This window comes from Lithobates pipiens, unplaced genomic scaffold (genome assembly GCF_037356315.1).
Source record: "Lithobates pipiens isolate NorthernLeopardFrog02 unplaced genomic scaffold, aLitPip1_a1.2 Scaffold_19, whole genome shotgun sequence".
Lineage (NCBI taxonomy): Eukaryota > Metazoa > Chordata > Amphibia > Anura > Ranidae > Lithobates > Lithobates pipiens.
Genome location: NW_027507764.1, coordinates 116,282,920 through 116,305,293, shown reverse-complemented (window position 1 = coordinate 116,305,293; position 22,374 = coordinate 116,282,920). Strand labels below are relative to the sequence as shown.

Genomic DNA, 22,374 nt, shown 5'->3' with positions numbered 1-22,374 from the left:
TTTAATGTGAGATCTGGGGCCAAAAAGACCTCAGATCTTACATTTACACTTAATAGCAAAAGAAAAAAAAAAAAAGTCCTTTTTTTTGTCTTTAAAAAAATAAATGTGCCTTTAAGGCCGTTGGGCGGAAGGGACGTTTGACATTGCTCCAGTACTCCAAGGGCCATCATGCCCTCACTCAACTTACTGCCCATCAACCCACTGGACTGGATCATCTGCGCCACTTCCAACGGCTCCGGTAAGCGGTGGAGACCACCAGGACATGGTAGGAGGGGGGCAGGCACCTCTCCCACCACCCATGAATCTGCCGCAGAGACCACTTTTATCTTAAAGCAGACCGCCTGCCGTGAACAAAAACTACTACCGGAACTTATTTTTTTTTATGCAGGGAAAGCATGATGTTAAAAAAAAGCCTTGCCTTTAGAATGATTTTAATTCCACTTTAATTTAAATGGAATTTAAATCCAGAAATCACACATGGAAATGCAATACTAAAAAAAAAAAAAAAAAAAAAAGAAAAAAAAAAAAAAATTACTAAAATAAATAAATCACCTAAAGCAACAGTTCCCCTTTAACTACATATTCATAAAATATGGTCCATAAGCTTAGAAAGATGTGTACATTTGCTGAGATCCAGATTAGCATAATATTAGTCACCAGTAAATGAGGCAGCAACATTCAGTACTGGCTCAGTTACCTGCATTGTGACTCATAGGATTTAAAACAAATCATACGAGTGAAAAATGGCGATAGCAGAGTAATTACTATTTATTTTTTATTGTTTTAGTGCAGGGTAAACATCTTTGTGCATGTATTGTGGCCAACCCAGAGCACAAGAATGCCTGAAAAAAAACATGACAAGACATAAAAAATGTCATTAAAAAAATTAATGCACTGGATCTGTGATGGACCACCACAGCATAGAAGTCCAGACTGTAAATAACTGGATCTTGTTGTGACAAAACAGTTTTTTTCCGCCCAAAATGCAGAGTGTGAGCACAAGAGGGCGCGTGCCAGAGAGAGAGCGCGTGCCAGAGAGAGAGCGCGTGCCAGAGAGAGAGCGCGTGCCAGAGAGAGAGCGCGTGCCAGAGAGAGAGCGCGTGCCAGAGAGAGAGCGCGAGCCAGAGAGAGAGCGCGAGCCAGAGAGAGAGCGCGAGCCAGAGAGAGAGCGCGTGCCAGAGAGAGAGCGCGAGCCAGAGAGAGAGCGCGAGCCAGAGAGAGAGCGCGAGCCAGAGAGAGCGAACATGAGAGTGTGAGTAGCTAAAAACTGGAGCAGACAGAATAATCCTGAGCAGCTCTGCATAGTAGCCAATCAGCTTCTAGCTTCAGCCTGTTCAGTTAAGCTATGAAATTGAATGACAGAATCACAGTTGTTGCTCCAGTCTTGGAACATTCCCCACACTGAATATAAAAAGGTCAAAGCTAACCCGGGGCTTTGAGCACATTATTGGCAGCAAGGTTGTCTTACTGGTAATGCCTTTTACTTTATTTTTTATTTTTTTTTGCAATAACTGCAAAGCTACATTTTGAAAAATGCTCATGTCTAAAACAATGCGTTTGTTTCGATTCCAGCTGTTATCAAAAAAATTACAGGCAAAATAAATTGGTGTGGTCTAAAGAAGTCATGCAGCTATCCAGAAATATATCCATTTCTGACTGCCACCAGAAAGGAGAGAAAGTGGTAGTGATGACCAAATGGAGAAAGACTAATTCTAATCTCCCATAAAACGGAGTTTGAAACAAACTGCACAATTCAGGAATCCAGACATTTATGACCCATGAATTTTGAATTTTCTATTCTTTGCATAACAGACAAAACTGTACACTGGGGTTGCACTGATACTAGTAGCCAGCTGAGGCTGTAGAGAAGAAGACTGGGGAATCTGTGTCCTCAGTCTCTTACCTCATCTCAAAGGGGAGATATTAGGGGTCTGTTTAGACCCATGATATCTTACCAAAGCCCCCCCTCCCAACAGGGATGATATCAAAAATAAAAAAAAGAAATTTTTTTTAATATTCAAGTAAAAATAATAAAAAACAAAAAATGACACTGTACATTCTCTCTCCTTTTTTAGGGTTACAACTACTTTAAGATATGGGGAATACAAGTATATGCAGCAATTATGCTGCCAATCAATAAAATCAAAGTACATGAGGCTGAAAAATAGCACATTACTTACTGCCAGTACCTAGAACAAGGGTCTCAAAGCTAAACCCATGGGCCACATCCAGCCCTCTACACGATTTTATCTGGTCTGCAGCAACTGTGATATGAAGGGCTGGCTTTTAATGTTAAGTTATTTCTAGGAGCATGTATTCTCATTCATTTCAATTTTAATCATTCATTTACTAAGTGATTTTTTTCGGCCTGCAAATATTTGTACCATATACAATGTGGTCCTTCTACTAAAAGGATTGGAGACCCCTGAACTAGACAGAACAAACAATACTACAGAGCAGATCCAGTAACAGTTTTATTTAAACTAATTTTTATTCATTTTCAAAACATTAAAAAGTGGCCAGAGTCGTAAGCTGGGTAAAGACGGCCTGAAAACTGTCAGTTTGGAAGTTACCAGCTGACTTTTGGCCCATGTGTACAGCTCCTTGTCTGACAGAAGCCGGTCTCGATCATCTTCCCTCGAACAAGCATGCAGGCAAACCGGCATCCGATTAGCACTTACAGTCAATGGCTGTGAGAACTCATCGCTGTGTTCCAGAGGGGGGCAGCCCCCTCAGAAAACAATAGCTGAACGGGGAGATTGTCACCTTAACATCGGAGGTGTTAGTAGATCGATTTTTGACTGAAAGAAACCCCCAAAACTTCCCGTGTGTACCCAGCATTAGGCACAGCTTAGACAAACACAATGGCATATGGCATATCAGCTTTCACAGAACACTATGTGCAAAAGAGGCACAATGTTAAAAGTACCATTATGTAAAACAAAAATCCAAAGTTTCAAGTAATAAAATCACAAGGCAGGGTTAAGGTGCTCATTAAGTGCTATGTCCATATAATGACAACATTAGAGGAATAGAAGTGTGACTGTACAAAGCCTATACTGAAAATGCACTGCAAATATTCACAACACAGTTGGCATGAAAACCTACATCCTTAGCGAGGAGTCAACTGGGGAGGCTTAAAAACTGCCAGTGTCTATACTGCAGCATCTATAGAAAGAGTGGGGACAGGGTGCTGACTACGGTCTCAAGTCTTCAGTTTGCCCAATGAATTGGTGAGGTCGGCTTTCATATACCTATCAGCATATTGAAACGGATTCATGAGAAGTGAGAGTTCCCTTTAAATCTGGTTTTAAAGCTCTCAGTTGAAAGAACAATTTATACAGAAAAACCAAACTGCCCAACTAAAGTGACAGTGACAAGGGCCGAGACAAAATCTATCAATGCCACAAGTGCTTACATCAGTTATTTATTCCGGTTATTAAAGTGATTGTAAAGTCTTGTGTTTTTTCCTATAAAAATAACAAACATGTAATACTTGCTCTGTTGCAGTGGATTTGCACAGAGTAACCTGGATCCTCCTTTTCCCGGGTCCCTCTTCTGTGATCCTGGCCCCTCCCTCCTGTTCAGTGCCCCAACACTAAGCAGCTTGCTATGGGGGCAACCGAGCTGAGTCACATCTCCCTGTATTCAGTCAGACACACAGCCTAGAGCCAGCCCACTCCCTTCTCCCTCGATTGGCTAGCTGACTTTGATTGACAGCAGTGGGAGCCAATGGTGCCACTGCTGTATCTCAGCCAATCAACAAGGAGAATTTTGGATGGCTAAGACATTTGTGGACATCGCTGGACAGAGGGGGACCTCAGGTAAGTGTTAGGGAGGCTGGAGGAGGGGGCTGCTACAAACAGAAGGCTTATCATCTTAATGCATAGAATGCATTAAGATAAAAAACCTTCTGCTTTTACAATCCCTTTAAAATCGTAACAAAATAATAAAAAAAAAATTCTGCTGCAACTGCTCAGAAGGAATAACGGTGTGTAAAATCAAAACAGAATTCATTAATTGAACACCATCTTCCATGTTATAACCGATATGTTATACAGATACCAGAATGCAGTTTTTTACATGATCCAATATTTATCCCTTTAAAGCAGTTCCTGGGGACTTGTGAGTAATATTCAGCTGTGTTATTTTTGGAATTCCAGGAAAATACAAGCTAAATGTTGGGTCCAACTTAAAAATAAAGATAAGGAAACTCTGGGTTTATGCTGCTTATTGAGCAAATAAAATATCTCAGAGCGCCTTAAAAGGATAAATCCACCAAACTGGGATCCTTGAGCCAGATAATTGTAGAGTGTAAGTAACGTCAAATTTTGATTTAGTTTTATTCATAATCTTTTGACTAAAATGCCATTTTAGTTGCATTTTAGTTGACTAAAATCGCCAATACCCACCTGAACTTCTGCTTTCCTCTACCCCCTGACTATTGGCAAGTTATATTGGCTGAAAGACGTAGACTCCCTCCGTCTCTCTGCTGCATGAGAGCTCCAGAACAATTCCCTGCAAACCACAGAAGAGGAACTCCATCTGTCTCATGTCTGGCTGGATGGGATGTGGTGAGCGTCTCCCATCCCAGCAAGGTAGCAGTGCTCAGCACCGTGTAAATAACAGCCTCCCAGACCACCCAGTTCTCTGCCCTGTGCACTCCTTCACTCCCATTTACTTCCCCAGCTCCACTTGCAGCCTGGCATTACAGGCAATAGAGTTTACAGGTTTTTTATTTATTTTTTTATTTTAAGGCTGCACTTCAGTTTGTCAAAAAAATTTTTTATTAAACTTGGTTTTATTTCTAAAGACTTTCTTTATCACAATGGCTAAATCTATGCCTGTATTGCATGATCAAACCTTAAAGTGTTTCTAAAAGGCAGAAGGTTTTTTAATTTATCTTCATGCATTCTATGCATTAAGATTAAAAAAAAAACCTTGTGTGTGCAGCAGCCCCCCCCTCATACTTACCTGAGCCCCATCTCAATCCAGTGTTGCACGAGAGAGTCCTGGCTGTTCAAGACTCTCCCTTCTCATTGGCTCCTGCTGCTGTCAAAGTCAGTGAACTAATGAAAAGAGAGTGGGGACAGGGCTGAGCCACAGCTCCATGTCTGAATGGACAACACAGAGCAGTGGCTCGGGTGCCCCCATACCAAGCTGCTTGTTGTGGGGGCAGGAAGGAGGGGCCAGGAGCACCAGCGAGGGACCCAAGAAGAGGAGGATCCGGGCTGCTCTGTGCAAAATCACTACACAGAGCAAGTAAGTATGACATGCTTGTTATTTAACAAAAACAACAAAACTTTAAAGTGTTACTAAATCCAGTAATATGAAAATAGGTAATCCCCCCCCCCCCCTTTACAGTGGCCACAGCTTATAGATCTTCCTTTTACATTAAAATACTGCCCCTTTATACCTTTTTGGCTGATCTGTATCATGGTCACGTGATAAACTGCAGGGTTTTCCCAAGTACTGAGTGTTCAGGTAGGAGGAGATTTCCACTACAGCCGGCGTCCTCATGCTGTTATGGGAGGTGGATCCACCATGAATCAAGATGTGACATCCCACCCACCGTGTGCTTTATTAGTTACTGTGCATGGAGGAGGAGGGAGGGACTGGGCTGTCATTTAGGATCTGTATACACACCCAAATGTGTGATGTCAATACCCTGTGACCTGAAAAGCTAAACTCAACAAAGAAATGCTCTCTCCAGCAATAGAGACCAAACTGCGCAGCTTTACTACTTGGTCTTATCTGGCCTTGCCCAGAGAGACCCTGCAGGAGGGGGAGGATCTGTCCATACAGGATCAAACAGCCTTTTTTTACACAATACAGAGGATTAACCCTTTAAGTTCGACCATGAGTATAACAAGCATTCTATTCAGCATATACAGACAGATTTTACTGTTGTGGGTTTAATATCACATTAATACCATATTACTTACGATTTTTACTCCAGGAGCGTATAATGAATTTGGAAATTCTAGAGAAATGCTTAACCCTTTCACGACGAAGCCTATTTTTGGCATTTGGTGTTTACAAGTTAAAATCCATATTTTTTGCTAGAAAATTACCTGGAACCCCCAAACATTATATATATTTTTTTAGCAGAGACTCTAGAGAATAAAACGGCGATTGTTGCAATATTTTATGTCACAAGGTATTTGCGCAGCAGTGTTTTAAACGCAACTTTTTGGGAAAAGGGACATTTTCCTGAATTTAAAAAAAAAACAAAAAACAGTAAAATTAGCCCAATTTTTTTGCATAATGTGAAAGATAATGTTACGCCGAGTAAATAGATACCAAACATGTCACATTTTATAATTGCACGCACTCGTGGAATGACAACAAACTACGGTAAATCTCAGCGACGTTTTAAAAAATTTTCTCGGTTACCAGGTTAGAGTTACAGAGGTGGTTTAGTGCTAGAATTATTGCTCTCGCTGACGATCGTGGCGATACCTCACATGTGTGATTTGAACACCGTTTACGTATGCGGGTGCGACTTCCGTATGCGTTTTCTTTGCTTCGCGAGCTTGCGGGGACGACGGGCGCTTTAAAAACATTTTTTATTTATTTTATTTAAAAAAATTAATAAATAGTTAAAAAAAAATAATAATAATTGTATCACTTTTATTGCTGTCACAAGGAATGTAAACATCCCTTGTGACAGTAATAGGTGGCGACAGGTACTCTTTATGGAGGTATCGAGGGTCTAAAAGACAACGATCCCTCCTTTACATTTCAAAGTATTCAGATCGCCGTTTTTGGCGATTCTGAATACTGTAAATATTTTTCAATCCGGCGCCATTGGCAGCCGAGTAAACGGGAAGTGACGTCATGACGTCGCTTCCGTGTTTACCATTAGGAGACTGGAATGAAGCCGCTTACGGCTTCATTCCAGTCCCTCCCCAGCCACCGGAGGCATCGGATTCTGCGTCGGTGCTCCCAATTGAACGGGAGCCCCGGTGAGAGCAGCAGGAGGCGGCGGGAGGGGGGGACGTCCCCTGCCGCTCCTCCGGCATAACAGTCAAGCAGCTTTTATCCGCATCGGTTGTTATTGCTGGAAAGCTGATTGCCGGTGTCCCATCATATACAGTCCCCCATCGGATAGTGTCCCCTGTGTACTGCGCATGCGCAGTACACAGCACACACAGATTCCGAAAATAGCCGAAGATGAACGGCGCCTGCGCCGTGAGTCCAGGTTCTAGCCCCACCATCCAAGTGAGGCCGAGCCTGAAGTGTGGCAAGTGAAGCGAGCGCCCGCGAGGGGCCCGTCTAATTTTCCCAGCATTATGTCCGCTCTAATGCTGGGGCTACCACCTCGACTCACGGCGCAGGCGCCGTTCATCTTCAGAGATTTTTCAAAGCTTCTTCTGCTCCCTACTGCACAAGCGCTGCGCATGTGCAGTACGGGCGGACTCTATATGATGGCCGGACTGAATATGCCAGAACACCGGCTCTAAAAATCAGTACTGGGATGATGCCTGCAGGTGCGGGCATCATCCCGGTATAACCCCTGGAAGCCGAGTACGCACATCTGCGTACGCTCGTCGGCAAGGGGTTAAATAACGCATTACAATTTAACTAAACCCATTCGATATTAGTCAGCTAAAATGTACTGAAGATTTTAGTAGACTAAATGAATATTGTAATTGATTTTCGTCAGGTCTCATCAATTGACTTAAAGGGATTGTAAAGTCTTATTTATTTAAAAAAAATATCATGTTATACTTACCTCCTCTGTGCAGGGGTTTTGCACAGAGCGGCACCGATCCTCCTTTTCTGGAGCCCCCCGCGGCGTTCCCGACTTCTCCTCATCTCGAGTGCCCCCACACATAGCCGCATTCCATGGGGACACTCATGCGGCCGCGCTCCTGAGCCCTGCTTCTATTCATACAGACAGCAGGACTCGGCGCCGCCCCCGTGTCACTGGATTTGATTGACAGCAGCAGGAGCCAATGGCTCCTACTGCTATAAATCTATCCAATGAGGACCCGCGACAGCGGCTGGAGCTGCTGTGCTCATCCCCGTTTGATGTGCTCGTCCCCGTTGCTGGAACGATCGTGCTCAGGTAGGAAAAAGGAGGGGGGGGGGGGGGGGGGTGGTGCTGCAGCACAAAAGGTTTCAAACCTTTTAAGTCCAATTTTGTTTTATTTAGTTTTTGTCACTGAAAACATGCAGTTGACCAAAAACTACGACGAAAATATTTTCATCTATGAAATGAACACTGCTTGTATCTCAGACACCAAGCATAAAAAATGTCCTGTTATTGTTTAGCAAACAGCTTTAAAAGTTAAACGCCATCTTTACATAGCTAATTTGGGCCAAGCTGGAACTATGTCCCTCACTAACATGTGAGGGCGCTGGATGTGCGGTATAAACTATATGTAGCAGAGGCTACATACAACAAGCTTTGTATTCATTCTAGCAATGAATACAAAGCTTCCTCTGATTGGCTGAGTCAGAGAGGAGGGCTGATGAGGTCACAACCTCAGCCAGAGGAAGTTTTGTATTCATAGCTAGAATACATCGCTTTCTCTGAATGGTGGAGGACTGCTGTGATAGATTCTACTGTGTTTTGGGTATGAGAGAGGAAATCTCAGCTTGAACCCAGAACACAGTGCAGTATGTTGTATGTAGCCTCAACTACACACGGTTTTTAGACTGCATATCCAGCGGCCTTACAGGTTAGTGATGGACATCGTTTGTTTGGGCCAAGCTGGAACTATGTAAAAAGTGTATGAAAGATGGAGTTCATCTTTAACCACTTATATACTATAGTACAATTATCAATGGCAGATCAATGGCCCTTTATATATCCAGTGATGTTTATGAACAAAATTGGATACATTTATATTATTCAAATTTTGTTTTGCATTGGAAAATTTAAATTACAGGGTGGCAGCACAGGAGTCATGTATACATCTTCAATCTAGAATTACCGTATATACTCGAGTATAGGCCGACCCGAGTATAAGCCGAGGCCCCCAATTTACCCCCAAAAAACTGGGAAACCTATTGACTCGTGTATAAGCTGAGGGTGAGATATGCCTGTCCATCCCTGTGTGTGTCCGTCCATCCCTCTGTGTCCGTCCATCCCTCTGTGTCCGTCCATCCCTCTGTGTCCGTCCATCCCTGTGTGTGTGTCCATCCATCCATCCCTGTGTGTGTGTCCATCCATCCATCCCTGTGTGTGTGTGCGTCCATCCATCCATCCATCCCTGTGTGTGTGTGTGTCCATCCATCCATCCATCCCTGTGTGTGTGTGTGTCCATCCATCCATCCATCCCTGTGTGTGTGTCCATCCATCCATCCATCCCTGTGTGTGTGTGTGTGTCCATCCATCCATCCATCCCTGTGTGTGTGTGTGTGTCCATCCATCCATCCGTGTGTGTCCATCCATCCGTGTGTGTGTGTGTGTGTGTGTGTGTGTGTGTGTGTGTGTGTGTGTGTGTGTGTGTGTGTGTCCGTGCAGCCTTGTGTGTCCAGCCTACCTGTGCCCCGAGCCTCCGTCCGGTCCCGTCCCGAGCCTCCGTGTCGTCCCGTCCCGAGCCTCCGTGTCGTCCCGTCCCGAGCCTCCGTGTCGTCCCATGCCAGGATCGCCGCTCTTCGTCGGCGCCCTGGCGGCCATTCCCCTGTTCAAAAGCCGCGCCTCTGCCTCCGCCTGTGATAGGCGGAACACTCAATTTCCCAGCAGTCAGTGTTCCGCCTATCACGGACATCGGCTCATCCGAGGATGAGCCGATGTCCGTGATAGGCGGAACACTGACTGCTGGGAAATTGAGTGTTCCGCCTATCACAGGCGGAGGCGGAGGCAGAGGCGCGGCTTTTGAAAGGTAGAATGGCCGCTGTCTGTCTGCTCGACACGCTGTTCGGGCAGTCAGACAGCGGTGACTCGAGTATAAGCCGAGGGGGGCACTTTCAGCCTCAAAAAAGAGGCTGAAAATCTCGGCTTATACTCAAGTATATACGGTATCTGCATGTACATAAAAAAAATTCTGAATTGTTTCTCCATGGGAGGCCCCAAATCAGGCCTACACAATATACATACATCACCTGAGAACCCATGCCCTGTGCTATACAGCAGCACATCCACATGCCCAATGCAATGAGCATGCCATGCCTGTCTGGCTACCACTATGACCAAGGAGGAGAAATGCACCTTGCAAGATGTGTATGTGTGAGAGAAGGGGGGCAGAGTGCCTGACTTTTTGTTCTAAAATAGTTCTAAAAGCATTTGCAGCCAAGTAATGGGAAATATCTTTCTTCTGGTACACAGTTTGTTTCTGGTGTCATTTTAGGTGACGGGTTTACTTCAGCTGTAGTAGACAGCATTTCTCTGCACAGCTCACTGTAAGGTCAAGGGTTCTAAGGTTCTGTGGAACATTCTGCTAATTCAAGAGTCTTAATAGGACAAATTCATTATCTGACCAATAGGCCTAACATTAACCCAGCCAGGAGACACTTCAGCCACAACTGGTACATGGCAAATTAGAATGACAATTAACGAGGTACAAACTTGAAACTGGGCCACAAGATCACCTTTCAGCAATGTGACAAAGCCTATATACAGTAGCATCTGCTAAGGTGGAAAAACACAGTTTTAGAGGCTTAGACATAGCACTTGACTAAATCTTTCTAAATACAAGCAATTAAAGAAAAAATGATATAACACTGGGGTTTATTTACTAAAGGCAAATCCACTTTGCACTACAAGTGCACTTGAAAGTGCAGTCGCTGTAGATCTGAGGGGGTCATGCAAGGAAAATAGAAAAGACAGCATTTTTGCTTGTACATGATTGGACGATCAAATCGGCAGAGTTTCCCCTCATTTCAGATTTTCCCCTCAGATCTAAAGCGACTGCACTTCCAAGTGCACTTAGGCTCGGTTCACACAGGGGCGGCACGACTTGCAGCGCGACTCACAGACGCGACCTGCACACGACTTCAGCGGCGACTTGCAAAATGACTTCTGTATAGAAATCAATGCAAGTCACCTGAAGTCGCCCCAAAAATAGTACAGGAACCTTTTTTCTAAGTCGGAGCGACTTGAGTCGCTCCTATTAGAATGGTTCCATAGTACAGAACGGAGCGCGACTTGTCAGGCGGCTAACTCACCTGGACAAGTCGCCCCTGTTTGAACCGAGCCTAATAGTTTGGTTTTGCCTTTAGAAAAACAACCCCAACGTCTTTGTGTTGCTGCATCCAGTACACAGAAAAGTCCAAGAGTCAGTTTCAGTGATGTGAACTTGGGATAGCTTTTACCAAACCAACCAGAAGTCTGATTTATTCCTCTAGCCTCCAGCAAGAATCACTGGACAGACTGACATGGGTGTTCCAGAAAACAGGCCTATAATACTGCAGATTGTATTTAGAAAAATTAAACTGGTCGTAAACTATCATTTCCACAAAAAAAAAAATATGTTATACCTTCCCTGCTCTGTGCAATTGCACAGAGCGGCCCCGAACCTCCTCTTCCCCCACAAGCACACTCACCACCTCCTGTTCTCTGTGGGCCCCCATAGGAAGCCACTTCCTATGGTGGTGCACTTATGGGCATGCTCCTGAGCCATACTGTGCGTGTCCATAAAGCACACACAATGTCTATCGGCCCTGTCCCCTTAGCCCTTGTACACACGGTCGGAGATTCCGACAACCAAATCCGTCGGATTTTGTCCGAAACTGTTGCATACACACGGTCGAACAAAGTTGTCGGAAAATCCGACGCGATTACGTTATTTCGTTATGACGGGACTACGTTCACTCTACTAGCCAGTAGCTTTGGTGTAGGAATTTGATCTGAGCATGCGTGGCACTTTGTCCGATCGGAGCATTTTGTCGGAAAATTTTACCAACAAGTTACTCCGACGGAAACAGTCCGATGTGGACCACACACAGTCGGAATATGCGACAAAATGGTCTAATCAGACACATTCCTTCGGAATCTCTGACCGTGAGTACAAGGGCTTACAGGAGTTGCTATTAACAGCAAGTCAATGGCTCCCGCTGCTGCCTCCGCAGCCTTAAGGGGAGAAAAAGAGAGCCGCTGCCGAGGGACACAGCGCAAGATCAATGTGGGGAATGCATCAAGGTAAAAAATGTCCCACCTTTACAAGCAGTTTAATATTTACCTCAACACTCGTACAATCACTGCCATCACAAATAATGACAAATTAGTGGCCCAAAGCCTGCTAAAATACTGTAGTCCCGGCTCTCCTCTATGGGGAAATAGGGTGAAAACGGACTGCTATTTTGTGGACAGGATCGAAATGCATATCGGCGGATGTTAGCGGACATGTCATGGCTGAAAGCCGCTACTCCATAAGGGGGAGTGCAAGGTCCGATCAGGTCAACTTGAAAAACTGACAGGTCGGACAGCCCATGCGAAAGGGGCCTTCATTTAGGGCCCCAGTGGTTGCTGGGGGTTTGTTGCGCAGTGGACAATAGTGGACAGATCTCCCACCTACAATAACCAAAGCAAAGCAAGGGGTGGGTTTTCTATTAAAAGCTAATGGAAAAGGGCACTTCTCCAGTGGCCATACGGTTAATTCTCAGAATCAGATTTTTTTTTGTGGCCATTATTATTAATGATTATTGAAAGTAAACAAAGCAAAGTAGTGCTGTAAAATGATCTGATGTGTTTCATATTCCCTAAAACCAGCACAATCTTTATTATTTTGTTTAATCATATCTCTTTGTTGATCACATACCATGAACTGTAGATATAATCTTTAGCAGGGGTTCCTGCCACCTCCTCAGCAGTGAAAACTGAGCAATCAAACACGGCTGATTGCACAGTTCTCTCCTCCTCTGAGCAGAGATTTGCAACTGTCAGTCACAGTCTCTGCCATGTGCACCTCCAGCGCTCACTGGCATGCTGGACTGGTTAGGGGAGGGAGCAGGTGGCTCCGTCTCCCAGAGGTGCAGCTGAGAGGCTGAGCCAGCTGCAGGTCCAGAAATCTGGGTGGATCCCGGCTGTAAAGTCGAGATCTTTCCCCAGCCTGGGATAGCTGAGTAACGTCAACCGACAGCGGACTTTGGCCAGCTGTCAGCTGAAGAACTGCACTCCTGTGATTCATAGAAGTTTAACCAAAAAAAGTTTAGGCCATACGTCTTTAAATTCTATCAGTACCAAAGTATTTAACCAACAAATGTGGACACATCTCTCAAGTATCGAAATGTTCCAACAGGACACGAGTTTGACTACAAATACTAAAATGGAAGACACACCATGGAAAATATCCATTGGTACTATTTGTCTTTCTGAAATCCTACTAGCATTCTAAATGCAATCGCTTCATATTTTGCATCATTAATCATGTGCATTTCTTAGCAGAGTAAGAAGACCATAAAAGGTAAATGACGACACTGAAACTTCTGCTACTTCCTTCTTTCTGCTAGCAGAGATATCGCACAGTTGGCACCGAATTAAACTGCCCTTGTTATACCATCAAATTTTATATTAAAGACAAATGAAATAGATTTAAAAAGGAGGAAAACTGTGGTATATTCTTATAATATATATAAACATGTAATAAAACCATTGTAGCAGTGTAGTATTTTTGCTAAAATATTTTTACAAATAGCTGAGTATTCTTAACATTTTCTACAAATCCTGTCTTTATAACCATTCTTGTGGTTTCTTTGTGTCTTCGATATCACACAAGCCAACGTATTAAAAGGATTCCAAACCAGATTTGAAAGAGACTATTAAAAGTTAATTAAGCCCTAACAATTGCTTTAAGAAATAAAGGAAACTGCTGCCTTTCAACTTAAAGCAATACGTCAGGAGCCAGTAAAAAGGTAGATTTACAAGTTCATACCCTAGAAACCTTTTAACCAACTGTTAACTAAAAGACATAGGCTGCATCATTCTCCATCACTCTCTTTTGCAATAATTAAGACATCCAGGATCTAGTCTGGCAGATGCTCATGCAGCCTGCTAATGCTTCAGATCCCACTCCCAGCATTCCCTGCCCAATTATTCCCCCTAAACAGAGGCCCTTCCCCCCCAGCCCTGACTCAGCATCCGTGTACACAGACCTGCTTTTGGCTTCAACTCCCACAGAGGCAGTGGAGTGCTCAGACTCCTCGGATAAAGAGCGCTGAAGGATGGGTGTTAGCTGCTCAGCGTCCGTTGCTTCGGTCTGGGCACCCTCTTCCACAGGTTTTTCTTTAATGTCTGAAAAAAATAATAGAAGATTTAGCATTTTACCATTTTTTATTTGATGCTGTATTGAAATTCAAAGTGATATTAAAGGTTTTAATTTTTTTATACAACATGTCATACCTGCTCTGTGCAGTGGTTTTGCACAGAGCAGCCTCGAGCCTCTTCTCAGGTCCCTCCCTCCCGCCAAGTGCCCCCAGAGTAAACAGCTTGCAATGGGGGCACCCAAGCAGCTCTGCCTCACTCACCCCCCCCCCCCTCATTGGCTAACAGGCTGTTATTGACCACAGCAGGAGCCAATGGCTCCCTCTACTGTCTCAGCCGAGGAAGGGTCAACAGAGATCCGGGGCTCTCATGCACATCGCTGGATCGAGATGGGGCTCAGGTAAGTATTAGGGGGGCTTGGGGGCACTGCTGTACAGAATAAGGTTTTTTACCTTCATGCATTCTTGAGACTTTAGCCCCCTTCATGCGATAAAGCACTGCATTACTTTAACTGACAATTGTGCGCTCGTGCAAAACTGTAGCCAAATAAAATTGGCGTCCTCCCCCCCCCCCCCCAATAGCTTTCTTTTGGTGGTATTTGATCACCTCTGAGGGTTTTATTTTTGCGCTATAACCAAAAACAACAATTTTGGAAAAAATGGGTATCAGTGATTTTTATCAGGCAAACATTGTGGCGGACAAACCTGACATAAAAAAAAAAAAAAAAAAAAAACAAACAAACACATCCACTGTCACTGTACTAATGACACTGGCAGGGAAGGGGTGGGTGATCAAAGGACTAAAAGTGTTCCCTGGGAGTGCTTTCAGTGTGGGGGGTGCTTTGGTTGTGAGAAGACAGATCTGTGTTCCTGATTAGCAGAAACACAGGATCTCTATCTCTCCTACTAGAAGAACGGCGGTTTGCCTTGTTTACATAGACAGAGTGCATTCTGTCTCTCTCGTGAATGACTGGTGGGTCCGTGTTTACCTGCCAATTGGCCCGCTGTGTCCAATCACAGCAAAAAAGCCAGATGCCAGCAGCGCACGTGCGTGCTGCAAACCCAGAGGAGGCAATCGCGTGCAGATAAGTGATTTTGCCTGTAGGAGCCGCCGCCCCACAGTACATATATGTGGTGCGGTCGGCAAGTGGTTAAGAAAAATAAAAAGCCATGAACTAAATTTGTTTCAGCCTTGATTGTACCTTGCTCCGTGGCACAGATGGAGAGATATAAGTCACTGATTGTCTAGCAATACAGATTTTATGCGGGTGTGCAACAAAATCATGATCAGTGGTCATGTGGATCTGTTTGGTGGCAGTCTACCACAGCACGGGTACTACTCTATATGAAATGTTCCCACACGAAAAGCAGAGGAAACATACAGAGATGGTGCCGTAGTAAAATTACACCTTTAACTTTTCTTTATCAACTGAAACCATCTACAAGCAGAATACCAATTTAAAATAACCAGTCTATATTGGGTTATCAGCAAGACTGAGATAGACAGACAGACAGACAGACAGACATACACATACAGACAGATGTAAACAAATTTGTTGCTATCCTAGCTCACTGAAACAATGATGCATTCCTCCTGAAAAGTGATTTAATTAAAAGCAAATGTATCATCATGTATAGTTGTATGCTTGCATCTCTTTGGTTTGTCAGAGCAAAATAAAAAACACAAAAAAAAAAGCACACATGGCCTGTATAGATAGAAAAGATTATATATAATTGGATCATATTGATAATTCCAACCAACAGTTTTCTCTAATTAGTGTCACACACGTTCAAACCCATAATCAGTCAGTCTGTCTGTCTGTTTAAATAGAGAAAAGTAGTTCCTCTGTTTGGAAACATTGTGTGCACCACATTAAACACAGACCAAAGAAAGCAAAAGGAGAGAATTGCCTGAGGAGATCACAACAAAAAGACCGACCAGAATGTCATAGATAAAGGCTACAAGACCATCTCCAAGCAGATTGGCGTTCCTGTGACTACAGTTATTAAAGTGGAACTGCACCGCATCCGAGCGCCACAAACGCTGAACCTGGCTGGATTTCTCCCTGCTGTTCAGAACAAAGTAAGGGGAGAAATCTAGTCAGATCTCTAAGTAAATTCAGTACACTTGATGTGCACACAGTTAACCCCTTAAACGCATGTCGACCAGCCGGCGCAGTTGTACTGCGGCAGCATGGTTCAGCTGCACAAAATGGCGCTATGCTACGCCAGTAGCATAAACGGCCACTGGGGGGGGGGGGGGGGCGGAGGCGCGCACAACCCCCACGCCGATGCAATTGCCCATCGGTCTCGATCGCCGCCGGCTCCCGCGATTGCCCGGGGCACACGGAGAACTGGGAGCTGTGTGTGTAAACACAGTTTCCAGTTCTCTGAGCAGTTAACTGACAGATGGTCTGTTCATACAGAGTATGAACAGCAATCTGTTAGTTGCCCTGCACAGTCCCATCCCCCCTTCAGTTAGAACACTCCCTAGGATACATATTAACGCCTTCACTGGAAGTGACATTTTTACAGTAATCAATGCAATTTTAATTGCACTGATCGCTGTATTGACAATGGTCCCAAAAATGTGTCAAAATTGTCCGTGTCCGCCATGTCGCAGTCACGATATTTAAAAAAAATAAAAAATAAAAAAAAAAAATAAAAAAAAAAAAAAATCGCTGAACGCCGCCATTAGTAGTTAAAAAAATATATATTAATAAAAATGCCAAAACTATCCCCTATTTTGTAGACGCTCTAACTTTTGCACAAACCAATCAATATACACTTATTGCGATTTTTTTTTTTACCAAAAATATGTAGAAGAATATGTATCGGTCTAAACGGAAGGAAAAAAAAAAAAGTTTTTTTTATATATTTTTGGGGATATTTATTATAGCAAAAAGTTAAAAATAATGCATTTTTTTTTTTCAAAATTGTCGCTTTTTTGTTTATAGTGCAAAAAAATAAAATAAAACTGCAGAGGTGATCAAATACTACCAAAAGAAAGCTCTATATGTGTGAAAAAAAAGGACATCAATTTTTTGGGGGAGCCACGCTGCACAACCGCACAATTGTCTGTTAAATCGATGTAGTGCCGAATCGCAAAAAGTGGTCTGGTCTTTGGCCAGCCAAATGGTCCTTAAGTGGTTAATAGCCCTCCTGATCACTCCTGTCACACAGTCAGTGCCATTTTTTAGGGGTGCACCGAATGGGTTTTTTGGTGCCGAAACCGATACCGAAAATGAAAAATACACTAGGCCGAAAACCGAAACCAATACCGAAACAGCACAGATACCGAAACATATTTAAAAAAAAATGTTTTTATACAGGAGATGGTCAGAGACTGGGGACATGGTACAGGAGAGGGTCAGAGACTGGGGACATGGTACAGGAGATGGTCAGAGACTGGGGACATGGTACAGGAGATGGTCAGAGACTGGGGACATGGTACAGGAGATGGTCAGACCAGGGACGTGGTACAGGAGATGGTCAGAAATTGCACACATGATACAATTGATACAATGCAGCCAGTGTCCCCCGTTGCATCCAGTGTCCCCTCATAGCAGCCAGTGTCCCCTCATAGCAGCCAGTGTCCCCTCATAGCAGCCAGTGTCCCCTCATAGCAGCTAACCTGTGAAGAGAAGAGGAGAGCCACCTCCATCGCCTGTTTGATCACAGCGCCGGGAACATCACAGCTTTCAGTTCAATAGCTGTGTGTTCCCGGTGTCTTGTCAAATAACGTCCTCCATCGGATAGTGTCCGCTGCGTACTGCGCAGTACACAGCAACACAGATTCTGAAAATTGCCGAGGATGAACGGCGCCTGCCCACTGAGTCCAGGTTCTATCCCCACTATCCAAGTGGACATAGAGTAGGAATAAAAAAGAGCCGAGCTTTTCCGAAGCTTCGTCTGCCCCGTACTGCGCATGCGCAGTAGGGAGCGGACACTATTTGATGGCCGGACACTATACGGCAGAACACCGGCCGCGCGCCGTCACGTATAGCCCCTCCCCCTTGTCAGGGCACTTTGATAAGACAGATCATCCATCCAATCCTGCGGGTGATCTGTCTATCAAAGTGCCCGGACAAGGGGGAGGGGCTGCACGTGACGGCGCGCGGCCGGGAACACACAGCTATTGAACTGAAAGCTATGATGTTCCCGTGCTGTGATCAAACAGGTGGTGGAGGCGGCTCTCCTGCACTATAGCACGATATATCTTTTCATGATGGGCGCCACCAGGGGTGGAGCCCCACCCCCTACCCAGGCCCCGCCCCATTTTCGGCTCCATTATCGGACGTTTTTCTCTTTCGGCAAATTGCCGAAAAGGGCATTTTCGGCCGATATGTTTCGGCGGCCGAAATTTCGGTGCATCCCTACCATTTTTAGTGTTAGTGTACAGTAATAGCAATGATCACTGTATTGGTGTCACTAGCGACATCAGTCTCAGTGCTAAATTGCATGGCACACTGTAAGTCACTGATCCCCGCCATTACTAGTATAGTGTATGTAGGGAACAGTATCTTGATCACGACGAGAACTATACTCGAATCCCCAATAGTATAGTGTCTTCAAAAAGCAGTAGTAGCAGGATCAGCCTCCAATCCCTACCAGCACTCGCACCATGTAGCAGAATAAATTTTAGCCTAAATTTATGGAGAAATTTGATTTTACTAGATATTTTCTATAAGGGAAAGTAGAGAATATTGTTTTCTTTACAAAATGTTTTTTTTTTTTTTTGTTTATATAATAAAAACCCAGTGGTGATAAAAATACCACCATAAGAAAGCTCTATTTGTGTGAAAAAATTATTACATTTTCATTTGGGTACAGTGTTGCATGACCGCGCAATTGCCATTTAAAGTAGTGCAGTGCTGAAAAAATGGTCTGGTCACGAAGGGGGTAAAACCTTCCGGCGGTCAAGTGGTTAATATTCAAAGCAAACTCACCCATAGTCTCCATGCTTTATTATATTGAGAAAACACTTTGAAATACACCCCCAAGTATTTTTATCCATGGCCATCTTGATTAAGGGCAGATGATTCATGCATTTACCTCCTGGAATTCATCTGCTCTTAACTCACACATGCATGCAGATGGGTGTGCTTAGCCGAGAAAACCCCTCCCCCCCTCCTCCCCTCCTGAAGACTCCTAGAATGTATGACATTTCCCTAGGCCTAGAAACCAGGAAGTAACTGAAGAAATGTAAAGAAAAAAAAAAAACACACGCACATAAGCAAATACAATAAATATACTTTCCTAAACAATTACCAATGCTAGCAGCAGAAGGATTAAAATAGTCAGTGTTGATTGAGAGTGAAGTTAAAGTGATTGTAAAGGCTAACAAAAAAAAAAAATATATGTTCTACTTACCTGCTCTGTTACAGTGAATTTACACAGAGCAGCCCAGATTCTCCTCTTCTCGGGTCGCTCTTCTGTGATCCTGGCCCCTCCATTCTGTTCAGTGCCCCCACAACAGACAGCTTGCTATGGGTATCCCGAGCCACAGCTCCCTGTGCACATTCTGACAAGAGCACTGACCTGGCCATGCCCCCTCTCTCCCAATTGGCTAGCGGACTATGACAGCAGCAGGAGCCGTGGCTGTGTCTCGGTCAATCAAGCAGAAGAATCTCGGACGGCCGAGGAACTCGTGGGCATCGCTGGACAGAGAGGGACCTCAGGTAAGCATTTGGGGCGGGGGGGGGGCTACTGCACACAGAAAGCTTTTTATCTTAAACACATAACATACATTTAAATATATATTTAAAAAAAACACTTCTGCCTTTACAACCCCCTTTAAGCTTTTAAAAAACGACTGTATATTATTAAGATATGGAAATGTGTACCTATGGTCAAAGTGTAATATATTTATTTCCACATGGAATAGCAATTATTTCTAGCCCACTCCTTTTAAACTGAATGATCCAAAAGTTTGCTTGCTTTATGAGGATCCCCACATATTTCCTTCCTTGAATTCTGTGAAATACACAGTGCCTTAAAAAAGTATTCATACCCCTTGAATTTTGTCCTGTTACAACCAAAAACGTAAATCTATTTTATAGGGATTTTATGCAATAGACCAAGACAAAGTGGCACATAATTGTGAAGTGGAAGGAAAACGATAAATGGTTTTTCAAATTTTTTACAAATACATTTTTATTCAGCCCCCCCCAAGTCAATACTTTGTAGAACCCCCTTCTGTTGCAATTACAGCTGCAAGTCTTTTTGGGGATGTCTCTCCCAGCTTTGCACATCTAGAGAGTGACATTTCTACCCATTCTTCTTTGGGAAATAGCTCAAGCTCTGTCAGATTGGATGGAGAGCGTCTGAACAGCAATTTAAGTTTTGCCACAGATTCTCAATTTGATTTAGGTCTGCACTATGACTGGGTCATTCTAACACAATAATTTGCTTTGATCTAAACCATTCCATTGTAGCTCTGGCTGTGTGTTTAGGGTCGTTGTCATGCTGGAAGGTGAACCTCCACCCCAGTCTCAAGTCTTTTACAGACTAACAGGTTTTCTTCTAAGATTGCCCTGTATTTGGCTCCATCCAACGGACCAGCTTCCCTGTCCCTGCTGAAGAAAAGCATCCCCAACAACATGATACTGCCACCACCATCTTTCACAGTGGGGATGGTGTGTTCAGGGTGATGTGCAGTGTTGGTTTTCCTCCACACACAGCCTTTTGCTTTTAAGCCAAAAAATATACATTTTGGCATCATCTGACCAGAGTACTTTCTCCTACATGTTTGCTGTTTCCCCACAAACGACTTCTTACAAACGGAAGTTCTGATGGCTTTCTTCTTGCCATTCTTCCATAAAGACCAGATTTGTGGAGTGCACGACTAATGGTTGTCCTGTGGACAGATTCTCCAACCTGAGCTGTGGATCTCTGCAGCTCCTCCAGAGTTACCATGGGCCTCTTGGCTGCTTCTCTGATTAATGCTCTCTTTGCCAGGCCTGTCAGTTTAGGTGGACAACCATGTCTTGGTAGGTTTGCAGTTTTTGGATGATGGATTGAACAGTGCTCTGTGAGATGTTCAGAGCTTGAGATATTTTTTTTTATAACCTAACCCTGCTTTAAAACTTCTCCACAACTTAACCCTGACCTGTCTGGTGTGTTCCTTGGCCTTTATGATGTGGTTTGTTCACTAAGGTTCTCTAATAAACCTCTGAGGGCTTCACAGAACAGCTGTATTTATACTGAGATTACACACAGGTGGACTCCATTTACCAATTAGGTGACTTCTGAAAATAATTGGTTCCACTAGATTTTAGTTAAGAGTATCAAGAGTAAAGGGGGCTGAATACAAATGCATGCCACACTTTTGGTTGTTACATGACAAAAAGTGGAAAATATCAAGGGGTTGGAATACTTTTTCAAAACACCGACTAGGCACTACTGTATTACACATTTCACAGAGCCTGTCTTCGGAACTACAGAGGTGCTGAGGAGGAGGAGTTTAAGGAGGCTGCAGAGGAATCGCTGCTTGCAGGTAGCAAGGTACCATGGGATATGTAGTCCTTAGAAATTGAACGTACACAGCAGTGGAAAAGCTGTAAAGCATGCATGGAATCTAGGAAGTTGTGGACAGCCAGCAGACAGGCGGCACTCAAAACATACATTACAATGAGGTTATAAAATTAAAGTGTAAGCTTTGACTGTAGAACTTCCTTAAAATAATTATGTCCCCCCCCCCCTTTATACTTACCTAGGGGGATGCAGCATGGGACCGATGCTGTATCTGTTCCCCTGTGTCTCTACATGGAGAAGCATTGAGGCTTGTCCATTTTCCAAAATTCCGGTCTGACTTTTTATGTTTTTCTTTCAACAGTAAAGTCCCCCTGGGTCATCTTTGAGCACACAGCTCATAAAGCAATAGATGGTACAATCAGAAACTTATGAACCTTGACCTTGGCGTTCAGCTTGGATCTCTTTGGATGTTTCACTTCATTCTTTGTCTACACAGTTACTTATAGCTCAGTCCGGGACTGATTTTTTTCTTTTTGGCCACATCTGGGGAGATGAGCTACACTGCTGGAGAATCCGTCCATGCACTGTGTCATAACCATGAAGTCTAGATCCGCCAGGTGGATGGACTGATGCCTGTCTCAGCTTCTCAGGGAGCCGCTGAAAGACTGAGACGGCCTCCCCCCCCCCCCCCCCCCCCCCCCCACAGCTCAGCGCTCCAGTGAGAGTGGAGGAACAGAGGAGAGC

The 22,374-nt window shown here is 44.0% G+C and overlaps 1 protein-coding gene across 10 annotated transcripts in view; it reads right to left on the bottom strand.

The window, feature by feature from the left end:
• Nucleotides 1–22,374, bottom strand: part of KMT2C (lysine methyltransferase 2C) — a 407,832-nt gene that overhangs the window by 272,323 nt on the left and 113,135 nt on the right. For all 10 annotated transcript variants that reach the window (XM_077491169.1, XM_077491171.1, XM_077491174.1 and 7 more), the window contains exon 3: nt 14,047–14,185. In XM_077491169.1, the coding sequence (XP_077347295.1) occupies nt 14,047–14,185 (139 nt within the window). The remainder of the gene's footprint in view (nt 1–14,046; nt 14,186–22,374) is intronic.